General features: G+C 37.1%; 1 protein-coding gene across 3 annotated transcripts in view; it reads left to right on the top strand.

The window, feature by feature from the left end:
• Positions 1-318: 318 nt before the first annotated feature.
• TINAG (tubulointerstitial nephritis antigen) overlaps positions 319-20786 on the top strand; it is a 41209-nt gene continuing 20741 nt past the window's right edge. For all 3 annotated transcript variants that reach the window (XM_021551173.2, XM_021551172.2, XM_021551175.3), the window contains exons 1-8: positions 319-780; positions 1907-1970; positions 2993-3082; positions 4687-4801; positions 10382-10505; positions 12808-12958; positions 18347-18527; positions 18956-19001. In XM_021551173.2, coding sequence (XP_021406848.1) covers positions 411-780; positions 1907-1970; positions 2993-3082; positions 4687-4801; positions 10382-10505; positions 12808-12958; positions 18347-18527; positions 18956-19001 — 1141 coding nt within the window. In that variant the 5' untranslated portion in view covers positions 319-410. The remainder of the gene's footprint in view (positions 781-1906; positions 1971-2992; positions 3083-4686; positions 4802-10381; positions 10506-12807; positions 12959-18346; positions 18528-18955; positions 19002-20786) is intronic.

Here is a 20786-nt window from a genome sequence, read left to right as displayed (position 1 = left end):
AAAAAGAAAGAGAGCTTCCTTTGGCACCATGTACTCATTCCTCACATTGTTTTGATTTTAGAAGTCTGAAGTACAGAACTGAAATACTGGATCATGTATATTTTATATATGCTGAAACTTTGCTGCAAACTTTCTCACTTGCAAGGGATCACACCAAAGTTTCATAATGATGAATACATAGCTGTGGCTCTGTTTCCAGTACCTCTGTATCTTGGACAAATAAATCACTTTACAACATACCTGATTAATAATTAACATGTACAGAATCTTCCTGGAAAACTGTAATCTGCTGCTTTCTGTTCTGATTGCTTTCTGATTGCTAACTGGAGGTACTACATCTAGAGTAAATGAACATTTGCTGAGAAAGTGAAGGACAACAAGCCTTAGAAAAGGCTTCTAGAGGCACAAGAATGTGGCACAGAATTCAGATATTGCTCTTCTATTGCATTGCCAGTGAAGTTTCAATGGCAAAACATCTTGAATCTAGAAGAAATGTCCCCGAAGGATTTTACTCTGTAAAAGAGAGTGGTTCTGCTAAGTGGAACAGGATTAAAAGGAGTCTGTATCAGGGAAGCTCCTGCAGGATCCGAGGCTGTTGCACGGGGAGGGATGATGAGTGCAGCTTTACCATTGTCTCCAGAGCAGCCGTGTGTTACTGTGACCAGTTCTGCACCTCGGGCTCCCCGGGGCCTGTCGACTGCTGTACGGACTACTGGGACGTCTGCGCGCGCCACGCCGAGCCCACCCGCTCAGAGGAGCCTTGGCCGCCTCCAGCATGGGGTAAGCACCGAGAAAATGCTCGGCTGCCTTTAGTGCATCACACTGAAAAGATACACAGAATTAGAATCCTGAAAATATGACTGAAGACAGAGTGGACAAAGACACTCGGTATGAAACTGGAGTGAGAATTGTACTTGCTGTTATTTCTTTGTCTCTAGGACATTAAGACAATCAACATTCATTGTATTTCTCTTGGACAGGACCTCTGTTTTATTTGAAACTTCTTAAATAACCTCATTGGGTCAAAATTTGTATAAACTTAAAATTTTCAATAGGGTTTCACAGATTGAGATGAACAGGAAGCTCTAAATATTTGTATCTATTAGTACAAACAAATAATCAACAAAACTGAAGGTTGTCCTGAATGATAGTGGCCTGAAGTGTTCTGCAATGCTTTTGATTCAGCATAGGTTTCATGTGGGACACTGTTTCTGGTGACAGCTCCGGTGCAGCACTAAATGAAGGGATGTGCTTAGAACAAGGATTTGTGGCATATTTTAGTTGCTTACTAGTTAGTTTGCAGTGGAAGTCCCTCCAGGACTACTGTAAGTCTAATTATTTTTAGTACTAAAGATTGCAAAAAAACCCGTTTTTCAAACATCTGGCCCTCCCTTGGCTTGTAGATAGGCCGAATCTCTGCTGGTAAAGAAAATTTCGACTATGTAGCTTCTTATTATCAATACATCAAGTCTGGCTAAACATGTAGAGAATGTACCAATGTTTCAAAAGTCTAAAATCAACAAAAGATTACTGTGACTTCTTAAAATTAACTGTCTCTTTGCAATAACCTTGCTGCTTGCAGTTCAGCACATAGAACACAAGCTGTTCAGGAGGCTGTGCTCTTAGATGTAAAATAGTAATTCTTCAGTGGGTGTTTTGAATCTGATGCTGAATTTATTTGCTGTGAATGATAATATATTTTCTAAAAAAATAAAATACATTAAACTGCCTTCAGTACTTGGAAGAAACTGGAACTGTATTGCTGACTTTCAACTAAATAATTGAACTGTATTGCTGACTTTCAAGCATACTGCATAAAAACAATTAATACAATAGTAGCAAGAGTTTTCAGTAATTCACTTGAAGAATTATTTTATTTTCACACATCTATATGTTATGTTGGCAGGTTGTTATAAAGATGGCCGATATTACGGAGAAGGAACAATAATTAAAGACAACTGCAATTCCTGGTAATGTTTCAGAGAACAGCAAATTGAATTTTATGTAGAATATGTTATGAAACAGGAATTAAGGTAGAGAGCATCTTTAAATTCATATTAAACATGTAATCAAATCAAAATGGCTGCAAAAGTAGTGCTGTATATTAAGATTTTGTGGAGGTAGATTACAGTCAATTTAAATGAACAGTAAGAGGGAAACTGGAATTTCTAATCAAGATATGAATATTAGACTATTCAAATCTCTTCCTCACTGGCCTAATTCTGTTCCTGCTCAGTCAGACATGAATTGAAATGGTTTTCTGAATGCAGATCAAACAAATATAACAAATATCATTAAACTTTATGAAATCCTTCCTCCTTGGTTGTTTTTTTTTTTTTTTTAATGAGTTATGAGAACTTATATGAATCTGTAAGCAAAGGATATAGTTATAGTTAGTTATATTTAGAGTTATTTATGTGGAAAAGTGGTGAATTGTTTGAGCTTCCATTTCTCTGCCTTGGGACAGAAGCAGACAGTGCAGAAAGGGGAGCTTTGCTGTCAGCCCTGGCAATTGGCTGCCTAAGCTTTGCCTCTCCAAAAACCAACCCTACCCTGGAGTGACTGGAATCCCAGGTCTCCAGCCCCACCCAAATAGGGCTGGAGCTCCCACTGTGCTGACTTTAGCCCAGGGTCCTTGGAGCATGATGTCTGGGGCCACAAAACCCTTTCTGAGTTTCCAGAGTAAAACTTCCTCAAAACATCACATTTTTTCAGCATCAACGTCAACATTACATTCTTTGCTTTGGTCCCACAAAAATGGAAGCAAAATGTTTCACATATGACCTTTCTCACAAACTTTAAACCTTCCTACCTTGTTCCAGCTCATTAGACGGTGAAGTAGGAAGAAATGACTCTATGTTTTCATAAATGCTCTGTGACAATTATATTGTTCGCACTTTTTTCTCCCTCCATCTGCCTTCTGCTGTTAAAGTGCATATTTTTCCTTTGACAATTCTTTTGTTTTTGTTTAATGATATTCTTTTCTTTTCAGCAAATGTTTCAACAGTCTCTGGAAATGTTCAACAGACGTATGCCTTGTTCGCCAAGACTTAATTCAGCACATCAATTCTGGAGATTTTGGGTGAGAACCCTTGTATTTTAACGTTTTACTATGCATCACAGTATTTCTCATTCTGTGTATGTGCAAATAACAAGGTATGCAGTCTTCCCCACCCCTTCTTTCTCCAAATACATTACAGCAATTTGACACTAAGTATGCATTTGTGAAATTTTCCAAATCACTGGCAGATTATAAAGCTTTAAATGGAAAGATAGTGAACATCTCATGCTGGTAAGAGAACATCTGCTGTAAACATCTATCTAAAATGTTCTCCAAATTTAGAACAATTTATTTTCTCTCAAAACAAGATTTGCATCATCTTCCCTGTTCTTCACTGTGTTTATTACTTGGGATAGATATTTAAAGTAATTTTTTCTGCTCCCTTGAGAGCACTGTTCCATGTAACAGGACTCTAGGTAGCACTGGAAGTGGAGAAGATTGGTGTAATGGGGATCCAGTTATCAGAACTTGGGGGGCTTGGTGTTTTCCTTGCTAACAATCTCATTCCCCTGGCTAGCGCACAGAGATTAGGGACCCTGCTAGTGGATCTGTGCCTTGGGAGCCTGCAGGCTGACTATAGACAGAGATACAGGGACAGCCTCCCTAGGATCTGGGGTGCCAAATTCACCAATGAAGCCTGCCCAGGTTTCAAGCTGTCAACAGTGCTGAAATATTTTGTACTTCATGACATTTAAAGCAACTTAATTAGGATAAACAACCAAGTTAGGCCCCTGGAGCCTGACCCTGTCTCCTGTCAGTGGTGGCCAATGACATTTGTCACAGGGTGACAGGCAAGATACAACTCAACTTCTCCATGTATTTGCACTTTCCACTGACACAGGGAGACCAAGAACAATGAGGCTTCTTTGGGCAGCATGAATCCCACTCCTCGTTCTTACAAAAGCAAGAAAGGAACGGGTAAAGAGAATGCTTCTCCCCTGTCACTCAGCCCTTATCCAGTAGCAAATTTCAGTGTGTTCCAAATGAGTATGTCTGCAAGGTTTTTTTTTTTTGTTTGTTTGTTTGTTTTTTTTTGTGTTGTGCATATAGCTTGCACATCAACATTGTAATCTGAGTCAAGTCCACCTGAGAGTAGCAAGGGAATACTTAGAGAGCCATAGGGAGCCCTTCTCTCACAGTGGTTATTGGTATAAAACTCAGGCAGGTGTCAGCTGGGCTTTTTGATGGGTTCAACAGTATCTCTCTGCTGGTGCACCAGAGCTTGAAGGTGCACTGCAACTCACAACACGAGTCTGCTAGTTCTCTGAGGGAATCTGGGCTGGAGCATGATTTGAGCAAAACTTCAAGAGAACAGCAATGTTTTGACTGAGTTTGCCAGTACTGCTCTGAAGTATTGCATGTTCATGTCCTGCAGGCTGATGTGATGCTGGCCCCAAATCACCACTATTCATATTCTGCTGTGTTGTTCCATCCTGCACTTATCTGCAGTGGAAAAGCCCATAGTAGATATTTTCTCATGCATATTGAATGCAAGTTTTTGAAATGCAATTTCAAAAATTTATTTCTCGATGCTTTTCCTAGTTGTACTCTTAAATGAGAAATGTGTTAATGTGAATATTATCTCTAACCTGGGTCTTGCTTTTTGGCTTTCATCTGTGAGGAAGATGGAAAGCTGACAACTACAGTCAGTTCTGGGGAATGACAGTGGAAGAAGGTTTCAAAAAGCGCCTGGGCACCTTCCCTCCATCTCATTCTTTGCTGAATATGAGAGAAGCTCCTGTAAGTGTCATGTACACTTGTTAATTTTTTAAAATAACTTTGTCACATGCAAAAAATAAATGTGGACAATTATAAGAGTATGGTTCAGGGTTTTGTCACTAAATCTTTCCATGCTGAATATGATGTTCCTGGAACAGTTCTATAAGTCATAGAATGTCTGGCCCTATTGACAGAAATCAAATAAGAAAGAGCAAAATAAAATCCTAATCATTGTGAAGCTCTGCAGCAATATTAACTTATCATTGTAGTTCACTTCCTTAAGAAGGCTCTGTATTAATTCCATTTAGCTTCACTTGCTAATCATTGCACACACAGCTTTAACCACAGAAAAATACATCTGGGCATAGTTCACTAAGGTGAACAGCTGAGACTAAACAGCAATCTTTGACAAAAGCTGTGAAAGCTCTTTTTGGGTTTTGAACAAATGGACAGCAAAATTATAGGAATCATTGAAAAATGAAATGGTTCTTTAATACCAGCTTTCTAAACCCCTTGGCCATGGCGATTTTAAAGACAGCTAAATTAAATTTCCTATAATTTATTTATGCTGAAATTAGTTCTGCATCAAAGCAAATATACTTTCAGTTATGTACGTTGGTTAAGCAATTTAAGAAAAAAATACAGTTTATTGAATCCAGAGTGATTTTCCCAATGCTTTGGATCAGTTATTTTTTTTCTTTCTTAGAGGACACAATTTATGGAATTCACAGACCAAAAATCCCCCACCTAACAAGCTCACCAGAGTGAAATTAGAAGTGAAAGTATTAATAGATAGATCCAAGGTTTGCAAAAGCATCAAGTGTAACAGGTGTTTACCTTTGCCTTCAATATAGCTTAGGCAAGTGATGCCATTTCATTATCTATTAGAAGTCAAATTCTGATGCTTGTTTATGTGTTGTGGTGTTTCTACAATCAAAACTTTCCAAAGAATATTAAAGGTGTAATATAAAGAGCAGTTCTTTAATAAAGCCTTCAGGTGCACAAAATATCTCTATGCATGCTTAATATGGAATTTCCACAAATTTTTTAAGTGTAACTAATTAAAATATCTAGCAGGTGCATCCTATAGGAGATCAGTTGCCCTGGTAACCATCTTTGGCCCTGGCCTTTGGAGTCTCTCCAGGGGGTTCTCAGCTACATGTTTTGTCATGTCCTGAGTGCTGGTGTAAAACAGAGTGTTCTTGTTAGAAATGCTTTTCTTAAAAATAAGACTATTTATTTAAACAGAATTTCAATAAGGTAGCATAAATATGTGAGAAAGGGGAATCTGCTATTCTGAAGTGTGAGAAAGCATGAGAAATTATACAGCTGTATATTAAAAATCTACAAAGCTGCATATCTATCTATCTATCTATCTATCTATCTATCTATCTATCTATCTATCTATATATATATATATATATCTAGATACATATAGCTAAAAATCCTTGGGTATCTGTGGCAGAAGGATTTCCACATGATAGAAGGCCCTGTGGTGGCAGAGTACAGAGCTGCCACTTGAATGGGTTTTGGGGAAAGAGGGCATGGCCTCTGCAATAATTTGAGCAGTCCTAACCCTTTTGCTTGATTCAGACCATTTTTGGTTACACACAATCTCAGCTCCCTGCACCAGCATGTCAAGGCATTGGGCTCAGGCCCAGATTGGCCAAATCAATCAAAATTACACTCTGAAGGTTTGCTAGAGCAAGAAGTGGACAGGAATTAATTTTTGGAGTTTTGGCTCGTAGGATTTTCTGGACTACTTTTTGCAGCCAAAGAATGATTATTTAACTTGAAGATGGCAGGTCAAAATAAGACAATGGCATAAAAGAATTTAATCTAACAATTAATAGGTGTTTGCCTTGTTACCAGTGAACTGCACTGAGGCTCAAAAGAGTTGGATTGATTTGCTGTTACTGACATTTTCCTTGAGGGATACAGTGTGAAGCTTATATAGTACAAGCAAAAAAAGGATGTCACGTACCCAGACTATAGATTGACATTTCCATTGCTAGGTATCTAGCTAGGTGAGACAAACCCTAGGAAAACAGGACAGGGAAGGTTTCAAGAAATTCTTCATGATACTTCCTTTCCTCCATTCAGTTTGTAGTAGCTGTTTACTCAGTAGTCCTGCATTATATCCAACTTACTGAATCATTGTTATTAAGCTTCCTGCAGTTACTTTCACTGCTATACCTCTTACAGCCTTTGTTCCACAGATACATTTCTCAGTCATATTTTCTGTGTCTGCTGTTTTATGAAATCTGTGAGCCACAACCCAACTCCCTTTGGCACTGCCAGACACCCAAGGAGATTCAATGCATTTTTCTCCAGGAATCCAACTTGGCACATTCATGCATTTAGTCATTAAACTTGCTTACATGTTTCTGGAATCACATACCTTTCACAGGATTCTAGGAAATTCTTCTACTTACAGAAGCTAAAAATATGAAATAATACTTGCCATATGCCTTTCTCAGGTGCTGCAAAATTCTTAGGGAAGTCACAAACTTCCTGAAGTTGTTCATAGAGCTTCTAAAAGTTCTGCTTTTAATAAAAGACTTTACCTATTTAACAAGGTGGTCCTTTTGTCTGGAAGGGAAGTTTGTCATGATGGTACATTAGAACACCCAAAAGGCAATGATATGGAGCAAGAACCAAATCTGGACTGAGGACCCTCTGTTGCATAGTATGGCTAGACCTGAGTATAGACCAACAGCGAAATGCATCACTAAAACTGTTTGACTGCTGACAAAGCTGAAGCTCCTCCATCTGAGAAGGTATTTTCACTGCAGGAGACAGTGCAATCATTCTTGCAATTCCATGTAGCACAAGAATAATTGCAACACCTTTAAAAGCATTGTGATGCACTTTTGACAAGTCCTGGCAAGAGGTACCTTGCAATGGTAAGGTCTGCACCATTGGCCATGGTACCAGCAACAAGGTACACACACCTGAGTGCCATCTTACAAGAAGATGAAATACATAATTCAGTAATAAGGCACCATTTTTTCTCTAAATATCAAGAAACTCATAAAAACAATTGGAAAGTGGACAAAGTACACCTTCTGTTCCACTGGTATATGGCTTTTCACAGTAAAAACCCTCAGCAGTTGAATTTCTCTTGCACATTGAAGGTCATTTGTGCCCATTTGGTCTTCACAAAGCAATTGATGTCCAGGATCTTTCTGCTACATTTAACAAAAAAAAGGCTTTTCCTCAGGGAAGCTATTTCCACATTTGCAAATTCAGTTGTCTTTGGCCTTTTCTCTCTTATTGGTCATCTTTTCTGAAGAAGTCATTGTTGAAATTCGAGTGCTCTTTTATGTCCTCTTACCTTCCTGCTTTGGGCAGACTGCTAACTTCACTGCAGAGAGTACATATAAAGGTTTAAAAATAGTTCACCATTCATTTTGCTGATTTCTTGTGCTGTCTGATGCTGGTCCATGGAGCATACATTGAGAAACAGTTGTTTAGACTTGGTATTTGCCAAAGACTAGCAGCACTTCTCAATATCAGGGTAGAAATTTTCCAGAAAAAAAACCCCAATATTTTTGGCTACAGATCAGTCCTGTATTTCTAAATGGCAAGGCTGAGCATTAATGAGGAATTTGCTCTGGTATTTACAATATGAGGCTAATAAATACATTGACAGTGGGTTAGGAATATATAAAGTAATTCATTGTTAAGACTGGAGATCTATTTAGAGTTTTGAATTTTGCTTTTGTCTGGAAGGGAAGTTTGTCATGATAGTATATTAGAACACCCAAAAGGCAATGATATGGAGCAAGAACTTTGTAATGAGGCATTGTAATGAGCATTGTAAGCAGCCATTACCCACATAATTGTGCTAAACATTTGCCAAATCTTGCTTTTTTACTAGTTGGAAATGAACAGTCTCATCATATAAAAGAAATTTTATTTGTCTGGGATTTCTCCTGTATGTTTCATCTTCAAAGTAAATATTGCACTTGTGCTTACTCACTAATAATGAACATAATGATAATTTGTCAGGTTATTATTTAAAATAGTTGCTGCTTCCTGAGTGTCACTTGATGTTGCAAGTCCCATGTATATAAAACTCTGAAAAAACAGTCTTTGACACTGATTAATCAAAATACTGAGATTAATATTTTAACAAGGATTAAAAAAAATTTGGCCATGTATGGGTGGAGGCTAGACTTTCAAAATCATTGAAGTGACGTAACAGCTTGCAGCATGGATTCAGGACTTGCAGTCTGCATCTAACCTGCTCAACCTAGAACCACTGGGTCTGGGAATACACACAGACTGTACCAATTTGCCTGTTGGATTTGTACCCCAGCTTAATGTCAGATATAGACCTGAGATACAAGCTTCCTTTTTCCTCACGCACTTTTTCTCAGCTGGGGGATTGTCTGTGGCAAATCCAGGTGCACAAGATAGATGGACGTGCTGCTGTTTCACAGTACACAACAAAGTGATCTTGATACAGGCAAAGGGCTAAAATTTGGTTCTCCAAAGAGTCCTAAAATAGTTTGAAAGAACTGGCCTCAAATATTGAAATCATCTTAGAAAAAGGTATTTTTTATGATTATAAATCACATAAACAATTTAGAAAAATGTTTTAGCAAGGGTACCCAGAATTTAAACAGGATGGAAGCTGTTGTGCTTCACAATTTCAGCTTGCTTATGAGAAAGAAGCATCAGTGAGTATTTTGCATAGGAACAGATGATCTTATTTTGTATATTGTATTTTCTTCTGGAACTGAGGCAATCAACAATTTTTTGAAGCAGACTGATTTCATGGCCTAATATTGCAATTTTCTGTGGCCATTCCTATTTCCTTGCACAGCACAATCCATCATTCCATGAAGTTCAACAGAAAAAAAAAATGGGTCAATGATTTTGATATGTTGAACAAGGAGCAGATTATTAGCAGTTGTACCAGATGGCTGTTGCATATGCAAATATTTGTTCAAAGCTTGGAGAACTTTGGAGGGGGACATAAATTAAGGCTGAGAGATGAAGGTGCCAGAAATGGCTGGCCAAATAGCTTTCGGGAGCATTTTCATGAATTCACTATCAGATGGTAAAGCAGAAGAAAAATCACTGATTTTTATCCTGGAAAGGGAATAATTGCTTCAGATTGAATAGCCTCTATGTAAATGACAAATCAAATGACTGTACTGATTCATCTCCCACAGTGACTAAAATTTCCTACCTACAGCCACAAGAACAGGGTAACAGGTATCTAACTTCACTGCTATTTGTAGCAGAGGGCTTTTCTTTCCAAAAATGACAGCTGGGTCACACTTAGCAAATTTCATAGTGAATTATTGTTTGTGATAAAAATCAGAGAAGAACTGGTCAGGTTATTCAGGTTGGCAGTCTTGAGGCTCAGCTTTTCAGCTCAGCGAATATAGTGCCAGAACCCTCCTGCTCCCAGCGTTCTGCAGCCCCCAGCCATGGGGAAACCACCACAGGGCTTCTTGGGAAGTCATAGGGCCAATACTTTAGGTTTCCTCAGTCTAAAACTTAAGAATTTTACAAACAAAATTACAGTTAAATGTATGATAAAAATAGGAAATTTAGCATATAGAGATCTATATTTTGTTTTAGGGAAAGTCACTTCCAGAAGAAAAGTTTCCTGCAATCTTTTCAGCCATTTATGAGTGGCCTGAGTGGATTCACGATCCTTTGGATCAGCGAAACTGTGGAGCATCCTGGGCTTTTTCAACCGCAAGTAATATTTCGTTTTACTCCCTTTGGAAGTATCAGTGATGTTAGGTGTGTAATGAAAATTGTAGTAGTTAGCAACAAAATAATATCAGCTCGGTTTTCACCTTTTATTACCAAATAGGAACATTTAAAATTACTACAACTTTCCCTCTATATTGTTCCAAAATCTTTAATGTCAATCTAAGCTGCAGCACTTTGCTTTTCATAAAATTATGTAACATAAGCATGTGATCAATCTTTGTGACTTAATTTGTCCAGTGGTTCCTCATAGGCGCAGGTTTAAATCACAGCAGTAAGAGAAGGACAGCAGCTTTTAGGTCAGCTAATCCCAGCTCCCTGAAAAAAACAGGGACTGAATGTCCTTTTTTTTCTGATATATCTTACCCACTTCTAAAAAGAGGAAACCAAGAAAGCTTTTAACAGCTCTTTTGACAGATTACTGTGGAGATGAACAGAGCTCACTGAGGAAAAGACTTTGCAGATATTGTGTCTAATTTTTCCTTTCCATAGAAAAATATTTTTATTTTAATTCACATAATTATTTTCAAAACTATGTAGTGCGAGATGCCTTCACATGTTTAGGTGCATCTAACATTTTCAGTCTGAGTTTTCAAGGTTAGTTGTTGCTCAATGAACAGACAAGCACTCATGTATAATTTTTCCTATCATGAATGATTTCTATAAGTATTCCAAAACTGTACAATAAAAGGCTTTTATGTCTATGAAAATAAATTTATTATCATGGGACAACTTCCAGAAGCACAAAATACAGTTGTCACCTGATATCAGCAAACTTTCTTTTTTGAAGTATTTTTCAGAGTTTACCAACGTTAGTGTTGATTTTGATTGGGATTTAGATTTCAAAGGATTTAAAAAAAAATTCATTTTAAAAATCAAAAATGTGGTGCTAAAATTAATACAAATATAATTTAATCATAGGTAATGATTTACAATAAAGCTTAGTGATTGCTGCATTGTCATTTGATAAAATAAAAACACCTTAATTTCACCCACAACTTAGTTAACCTAGTCTGCCTTTAAATCAGTTCATAAATATATAAGTACTAAGAATCATGATTATCTGACTGAATTTGGATAAGGTATCTGTGTTTGAGGAATAATTTTGTGTAATAAGGGAAGGAGGTATAAAGAGTCCTACATTTACACTTCAATATGAACATCTCCAAATATTCTTTGTAATAAAGCCAATAAATATTTTCAGTCTTGAATTTTCTTCTTCATAAGACTGCTCTTTTTTTTTCTTTCCCCTCACATAAAGGAAAGAAAGGTTGAAAAGAAAGCAAAGAGATTTGGAGATTCAGCTGCAGAAAGTTGGGAAGTATTTGTTTATTCTGCTGAAGACAATTGTGGGAATCCAGGGCATCTCTCTGGCTGCCCTGGCTGCCCTGGGACCCTGGCAAAGGGATCAGGAACCCCCTGTACAGAGCCCCGAGAGACACTGTCTGTGATCTCTGTCCATGGAAAAGAGTTTTCAATCTTACAGGATGAATTACAAGCTCTGGGTGTTTGATATAAGTAATAATTAGTGTGGCATGGGTGCAAAAGTAGAATTTTAGGATCCTAGATAAGGGGTCCAAAGGGGACAAGATGGATAAAACTGGCCATGCCTTGTTTTTTTCTTCTTCTTCATGCCCTCCATGTTTCACTGTGGTGTTGGCATTTTTCTGTTGGTTTAGACTGGGGACACATTGTTCAACATAGATAAAAGACATTGGCACGTTATTGTAAATATAGCACACCTAGTTTCTGGTATATAATGTTTGTAACATCCCACTAAGGGCAGAGCCCCACATGCTGCCCTGCAGGACAGACCTGTGGCAGGGCAGCAGAACATGTTAGAGATAAGCAAGAATAAACAACCTTGAAAACCAGCACAGACAAATTATGACTTCTTTGGCAGAGGGGCTGAAAGACAGAGACTTTTTACAATCTTGGGATCATTTAAATATCACAGATTCCAGCAACAACCAGATGTGAATATGCATTTACAAACATGATACAGACAATTATGCAAATGTCTCATCTGATATTTAGCTATTTGGAACTTTATAATAGCCAGTAAATCTAGGAATTTGTCATATAACAGCAAAGTTGCTTGTGATGCTTTGCAGTTTCACAACCCTTTCTCACAAAAGTCTGGACAGATTATGTCAGTACTGTTTAGTGAAGATACCTGCACAGACAGAAAATTTTGAAGTTGTTTTTCTGTCCCTCTTTCACAAAAACGAATGCAAAGTTGTGAGTAATTACTTGATTTTGATAACAGAAAATTTATTTTCAAACAGGTGTTGCAGCAGATAGAATAGCAATTCATTCAAAGGGTCAGATCACAGACAACCTTTCTGCTCAGAACTTGATCTCTTGTGATACCAGGAATCAACATGGATGTAATGGTGGAAGTATTGATGGTGCCTGGAGATATCTGAAAACACATGGGTAAATATTTTATCTGTCTGTTTAGATTATTTTTAATTGAAACAGTTATTTAATTTGCAGTAAGACAATACTGTAAATGTCTTAAAACTTCTGCGATTTTGGGATACAGGCTCTTCATTTGAAACAACCTTGAGTTAGCAACCAGTTGCATGAGGCAACATTGTGAATATTCAAAAGAATCAAACATCTTTTCTCAATATAGCAACTTGTAATCGTCTCATTCCAAGGTTCCAGAGTGCAACACTCCATTAAAGACTGTACCTAGATCCTTCTTGCTTCAGATCAGACTAAGCAGAGTTAAGAGCTATCAAATTCCCCATGAAAAGCTAGAACCTTTAAAATGGGATATAATAATTTATGGAATGACAAAATTACTTTGGTTGGAAATTTGGAGGTGACCTGATCCAACATTCTGCTCAAAGCATGACTTTAAAATTAGAGCAGGCTATTTAGGCCATTTCCCTGGACACATTTTGAGTATCTTCAAGGATGGAGGTTCCACAACCTTTCTTGCAGCAGGTCAGTTTTTTTGACCTATGGTCAAACACTTTTTTCTTATATCAGCATTTTCCTTTATACAACTTGTGACTGGTACCTTCCTTCCAGGTTTTCACTGTGCATCTCCAAGAGTTTTGTTCTGTCTGTATGTAGTTGAAGACAGGAATGATATATTCTTTTGGCTTTCTCTCCTCTAAACTGAAAAAGTCCAGCTTCCTCAGCTCCAGTCCCCAAAGTGCCTTCTAATGGATTTGCTCAGTTTGTCAGTGTCTTTCCCAAGAAACACATAAGTGAAAATACAGCTCCATCTGAGTAATTTGAGGGGAAGATTAATTTTTCACAATGTCTTGGTTATGTTCTTGGTAACACAGCCCAGTATTGATCATCCACATTTGCCAAGAGGGTTCACTGCTCACTTACATTCAACTTTCTGTTTCTTAGGACCTCATGTCCTTCTCTGTTCAATGACTTTCTACACGGGCAGTGCCCCGACAGTACCTGGGCAGCTCTGGCTCAGAGGCAGCATTTGCCATATGTCTTTGTTGAAATTCAGGATATTTCTGTCAGGCTCATTTCTTCAGCCTATTAACGCTGCTCTGAACAGCAGCCATGCATGCTAATCACTCCCTAAAAGTTTTACATTCTTCACAAGCTTGCTAAAGGTGACTTACATCTGTCTGTCCAGAATGTTAATAGAGATATGAAAGCGTTGCTTTTGTGTTGTCTCCTGGGGAATGCCATTAATAAACAGACACCAGTCACTTTGGTCTGTCGACCTTTCAACATGCCAGTCCACAATTGACCTTGTAAGCAATTTACCTAATCCAATAAACTAGAGGGACACCACAGAAACCTATGCTGAAAATGTCACTAAAGACAAGGTAAATGATAGGTATTGCTTTCCTTATTCTCTATGGATCCAGTCATTTCATCGTGGCCAGACTGTCACCTTGTCATCATTACCTGTCATGGGAAATCCACACATCCTGCTTCCAGTCCTCTCCTTGGAGTTTGTATGCCTGGAAATGGCTTCCAGAAGAAGTTCAATAACTACATTTTAGATACCATATAATTAAATCCTGCTGTTTCTCACATTACCAGAATTTTTTTATCCTTTCTGTTTGATACCAAAATCTATTTCCTGTCTTGCTTTCATACAATCTCATCCTTTACTCTAATATATCTGAAATTGACAGACAGAGTGATCTCAGGTGTTCTCTGTCAACTTTTGATTTTATTTATAACACAAACAAACAAACAAACAGACCATGTCAAGAGCAAAAGAATGTCAGACGTGATGTGTCATAGTTGACATGGCACTCTGGGGATTCAGGAGAAGACCTGTCACACTACACAAGTGATAATTCTGCTTTCTGCAAGTGTGTCAAAGTATTTCTGATGTGACAAGGACTTTGTATTGTTATGGGGAGAGTTTACTTCAAGTGCTCCTCTACCTTTTTCTCTCAGGGTTTCAACACTAAACAACCTTTCATTTAGGTTTTAAGAAGGAGATCCTTCAGCTGAGTGATTAGCAAAGGCCCCTCAGCACCTCAGGACCTAAGGGAAAAGGCTTCATTAATGAAGAAATGAAAGTTATATCTTGACAGTTTAATTGTAAGCACTTTTAAACTGCAATACTTTTCTGTAACTAGAAGAACAGTTGCATTTTACTCAGTAACTCATGTTTTTGAGAGAGTAATTGCATCTTTTTCTCTCTGGACTGTTTTCTTGCCTGTTAAAAACAGGAGCGCAAGAATTGCTGGCATAGATAAGAGAAGTGAGAATAATTTTTATGAGCATTATCTCTAAAACAGTTGGACCGTGTTATTTTTAGAGGAAAAGTGTAAAGAATGCAGCAATAGGACAATCTCCTGGTTTTCTATTCCCTCTGCCTGGTACAACTACCATTAACCCCATAATAATGAAATTCTTACTATGCCAGAACATAGTGTTATTTTGACCTTAGCACTGCGGTTAGTGGCATGGCCTGTTATGCAGAAGAAATTTAAGTATAAAAGAGTTAGCTTATAAAAATAAGAAAAAAAAAAAAGAAAAGCAAGGCAGGCTGAAGCTGTACAAGGCACTTCATTATCAACCTAGCTGTACCCTCGCAGGAGCTTGTTCTGGTGTGAATGCAATAACATTATGTTTGACCTGACTCAGTAGCAGTGAGACAGTGGTGTGCTGAGCAGGATTTCTGAATGATGTGAGCCTGGAAATGTAGAGCCACAGCACCTCAGCTCACACAGCACACCTGTGAACTGTCTTTTCACCTCCACACTCCCAAGTACTTGCTTATTGCTCAGCCTCATATTATTCACCAGCCTCTTGCAACAGTGAAAAATCTGAAGGGCAGTTGTGAAAACCATCATGAATTTTTGGAAATTATCTAAATCTCCAACAAATTTCAGCAATCCAGGATTATTTTCTTAGTCATTGATTATGCTTTTTGTTGCCATGGAGCTAGCTCCAACATGTGCAACACCACTGTGCTATGAGAGACCTTTGCTTGCTACCCATTTTTATCCCTGATCATTGATTTATCATCAAAGTGCTACACATGAAAGTATTCCTACTTACGTATTTTTATAAGCATTTCTACATTCTGCTTTTCTTTCCTCAAAGTTCAGATGATATTTCAAAACCCATTCCAACATTTCCAGAAACAAATAAACACATACAGGGAAATATCCAAATATCTTTAGAACAGATACTGGAAGAACACATGAACTGCACTTCTGGGTCTGAAAAGTGTCCATCTAGCCTAATGTTGAATCTCTCATAATTTAATCAGTTTTGTAGCTAAACCACATAACATTTTCCCTGTGACAATGAAAAAAAATTGGAAATTGGTCTACAAGTTAGAAGTAGAATGAGCCCTGTCAAACAGTCCTTGCTTCCACACACTCTCGGGTGACTTATTTTTAGGAATCGTTATATTACAATCATTGTGTCATTATCTCCATACCCTGCAATAGGGAGAAAACACATTGATTTTCTATGGGGTCTTGTAAATTATCACAGAGGCATTCAATGCTGTTTAAAGTTTCTGCTGTTTTGATTTTTGGAGTGTGCTCAGCTTAGGGTTTTGACACATGTCCAGAAAAATCAAGTGCTGACCTAAACTATCCCTAGTGAAGTCAGAAAAAAAATTTCCATAAAGCTCAAGGAAGCTAGGCCAGTGCTGAGACTTGACTTTTCAGAATCACTAAACACCCAATTAACAGTGATATCTGCTGTAAATGGAGCTGAATCACTGTTTAAATATCACTTTCTTTTTGTCTTCCTCCATTAATTAAAGAACATATATGTATTCTATTGCTAATTGCCATTAGTTTTAAGTGCTTCATTACAGGTCATAATTTGGGAGAAATAAATGTCTTTGAAAGCATCTATTTTAACTAATAAGAAAAACAAAAAGGTTATATTCATCAAGAATCAGGAAGAAACACTTCATTTTCAGGTGGTATAGAAGTTAGACATTAATGTAAATAGTGCTTCCAATCACAATAGGGCTTAATCTGATTTGTACCTTGGGCTCTTGGCAGATGTGGGTTATGAGAAAGATCTTATTGTTATTAGCCAACTTGCAAATAACTTAGTCTAATGTTTAGGATTATTTTCTTATCTCACAATTCCAATATATAAATGCAATGAATCCACAAAAAATTCATTAGATTGAGCACAAAAACATGACTTCAAATGAATTCTGTCAAGAATGTATGAACACACTACAGAGTTTTCCTGGTCGGCCCTCGATCCTGCTTGTTTCTAACATTATTTTTGTATATATGTACCTATATTTGTGCATATAAACCTATTCACATCTATTTCTGTTTTATTTCAATGACTCTTTTGGAAGGGTCTTCTCCTTGCAGTGTTTTTAATGTTGACTGTTGTGCTGATGCTTCAGCACATATGACAATATGCTTCAGTGCATATGAAATTCTGCTTCAGCAGAAAGCTATTCAATTTTGTTAATCAGGGCTGCAGAAACTGTGCTTGGTGAAAAGATTCAAATGTGACTGTGACTCTCAGTTCAGAGATCTTATTGGGATTACCACACAGCTCCATTTTGCTACTGTGTGCATGTGGTCTACTTTGGGTAGAAAGAAGAAAATATTCTCAGATTTTCTATCACCAACTGCTAATGGTAAAATTCGATGTCTTATTCAAAACAGCTGAAGCATATATAGGCTTGTCTTGTAAAACTCCTGACAGCAAAGTATATATATATCTTGTAAAATTCCTGACAGCTAAGTATACAGCTAAGTATATGCAATATGGAGTTATACAATATTGTGTAGAAATATAGTGTTCAGTTCCTCAGATTCAGAAAGCCCAGTATAATTGATGAGCTACTTAAATACAAATGCTTTTTATAGGTCTGACTATTTTAAAGTATTCTGCTTCACTAAAATATTTAATTATGCTCTGTAAAAGAAACCCTCTCATAGGCCTGCATGGCATTAACTCAGAAATGTGTATATTGTTTCAGAAATGTCTAACAGTATTCCACGTATTCCATTTCACAGGCCATTTTTGAAAAATGAAGCCCATTGACAACATTGGTAATTTATTGATCTTTTTCAGTGTGAAATTTCATGCATCATTAATAAGATGAATGTACCAGGTGACAGTTACTAAACACATTTTTTAGCCTATCTCTCTTTGAAGAAGGGTGGGGAGAGGACTACTGTAATGGAAGCTTAATCATAAATATCATGTATATCAATTGAACGAAATGCCATCCAGCTGAAGATATACCATACACATTCCTGAAGAATATTACATGAAAAATTATATTTGCAAAATAATTAACAGCTTGAAGTAAAATGGCAAAAATTTTTGAGCGAGCTTCTTATAATTTTTTTTTAACTACCTGAACAGGGTTGTATCATATGCTTGTTATCCATCATTTTGGAACAAACACCTGGGGCCATCAGCTGAAAATCAGTGTTATGTGTCAAGTGAATATGGAAAAAACCATACAAATGGGCCATGTCCCAATGCTTTTGAAAAATCCAATCGATTATACCGGTGTGCCTCTCACTACAGGGTATCCTCAAAAGTAAGTTCATGAAATTCATCTGTTGTCTCAACAATTTTACTCCTTTGAGGTTTGATTAAAATATATTCACTTAACTTCAAGACTAGAGCTGTGACTTTTCCTTTATGTTGCCTTTGAATTTTCGTATGAGTTGAAATTCTTTATAGTTTCTCAGTTGTACGTAATTTCTTTAAAGTTGATACTTTGTGGTTCCATAGACATAAAAAAGAAAGCATGCAGTCATAACACTGCAGTTGTTCTTCTTAAACATGTTTCTGAAGGCTTTGTTAATTTGGTAAACCAAATATTCTCCAGCAGAAATACGGGTACAAAGGTATATTTATACTATATATATGTGCACACAATGATAAATTAGTATGAGTTTGAATTTTATTTAATAAATGTAATCTTCCCTTGCTCTCTCTGTTGCTGCTCTCACCTCCTCTCAGGAAACTGATATAATGAAAGAAATCAAGGACAGAGGACCAGTGCAAGGTATAGTAAGTTTAGATCATAACCTTATTGAAATAGACTCTGCAATGAACTTGTATCAAAATATTAGAAAATACAAATTATATGCCACAGTGAAGAAACTGGTCATATGCACTGTAGCTCATCCAGGGACATTTGGTGGGTAAATAGTGGCCCTGAAGGCAGCATGACTGCATCAGAATAAAATGACCTTGTGCTGGATATGTTGAAAATTTGTGCAAAATCTGTGTGCAGGAAATCTCTGTGCCTTTTTTCATGATAGTTCTTTGGCCATTGGTGAAATAGCAATTTGTTGCTGTGCAGGTGGAATTAAATGTTAGCCAAACTTGGTTCTGTAGGGCTGGGGTTGATTACACCACAGCTAAGGCCAGCCCACCAGACCTGCTCTCCTCTGAAGGTAATGCTGAACTATTTGGGCCTTCCAGCAGATCATTCAGTACTGAAACACCCCAGAATTTCTCACTTCAGAGCCCAAATGCTCTTGCTGATGCCTACCAGTTTTGAATTTTTCTACTGAGCTCTGCAATGAAGATCCCTGACTTCTCAGAGGTCATAAAAAAAGACTTCAGCATTGAGTAGGGAACTGCAAACATTTTTTTTTTTACCCTGGATACTGTCCATTTGTGGTCATGTGTGGTGCTGGCACCAGCTGAAAATGCAGATTCCTGCTCACAGCCCAGGCCAGTGTAACTAGAGATTTTGATGGATGTGCGGCTTGGGATGAGGGAGAAAGGTCATAGTCCAGGATCTCCAGCATTCTTGGATGGCTGGCTGATGCCAAACCAAAGAATTTTACTTCAGGGGACTTCTGCATTTCTACTGCCTTTAATTATGTCAGAAATTATCATAATCTTCAATTTATTATTCAAATGGTTTTGATTATTAGATAGAATTAATTTTGGTGCATCATGTAGTGAAAATTACTTCTTAAACCTCTTTATGTGGGCAGCTGCAATTAAGTCTGAAGCTCAGACTTAACAAGATCAACATCATCAGTCTTTTTTTTTTTTTTTTTTTTGTTCTCTTTGCTCAAGGAAAATATTATTTCCCACACTGCATTTGATCTAGATGCAAAGATAGTATTTTCTGCCAGCTTTAGAAAATGCTAAAATTTAGGATTTTCAAGATAGTTTCAAACCTCAAACATTTTTCTAGTATGAAATTTTATACATAAAAAAATCAATATTCAACCATTTGTTAGGATTCAGTCATTCAACAATTCATATATTAAAAAAAATTAATGCTTTTGTGTATCAGGTTAAGGTAATGCTGTTTGTAGAAAAATCAAGATCTACATGACGACATATAACTGAGAGTATGCATCACTGAGTGAAACACTTGCTGTTTTTTCTTTTGGCTATAATATGAGTTTTAAATGAATCACAGTTATGACCATGTGATTTGTCACTAATCCTCTCCTGTCTTTCCATATTACAAATTCAACCAGGGTAAAAGTCTAATTTTAAAACCATATCATACTTTTTCCTGCAAATGATCTTCAAATACTGAAGAAGGTTTTTCATTATTTATTCACTTGTCATTCCTGAAGAACTTACAAAGTGCTTAGGGGCAGTCTTATCTAATGTACTAAGCAATGTTTAATACCTGGGAAATATTCAGGATTCTTTAAAGATCATAATGATGAATGGATTTTGATTTTTGAATATATTCAAGATTAAGAAAAAAATACGTTTTTTTAACAACTGTGAAGCAGTAGGTTTAGAAATGTAATGAAGATTTTATGCTATACAGCTATCAAGTTTGAATGACAATTTCTCTCTGACCTAT

The sequence above is a fragment of the Lonchura striata genome, chromosome 3, assembly GCF_046129695.1.
Source record: "Lonchura striata isolate bLonStr1 chromosome 3, bLonStr1.mat, whole genome shotgun sequence".
Classification (NCBI taxonomy): Eukaryota; Metazoa; Chordata; class Aves; order Passeriformes; family Estrildidae; genus Lonchura; species Lonchura striata.
This window is presented reverse-complemented; position numbering and strand designations above follow the sequence as displayed.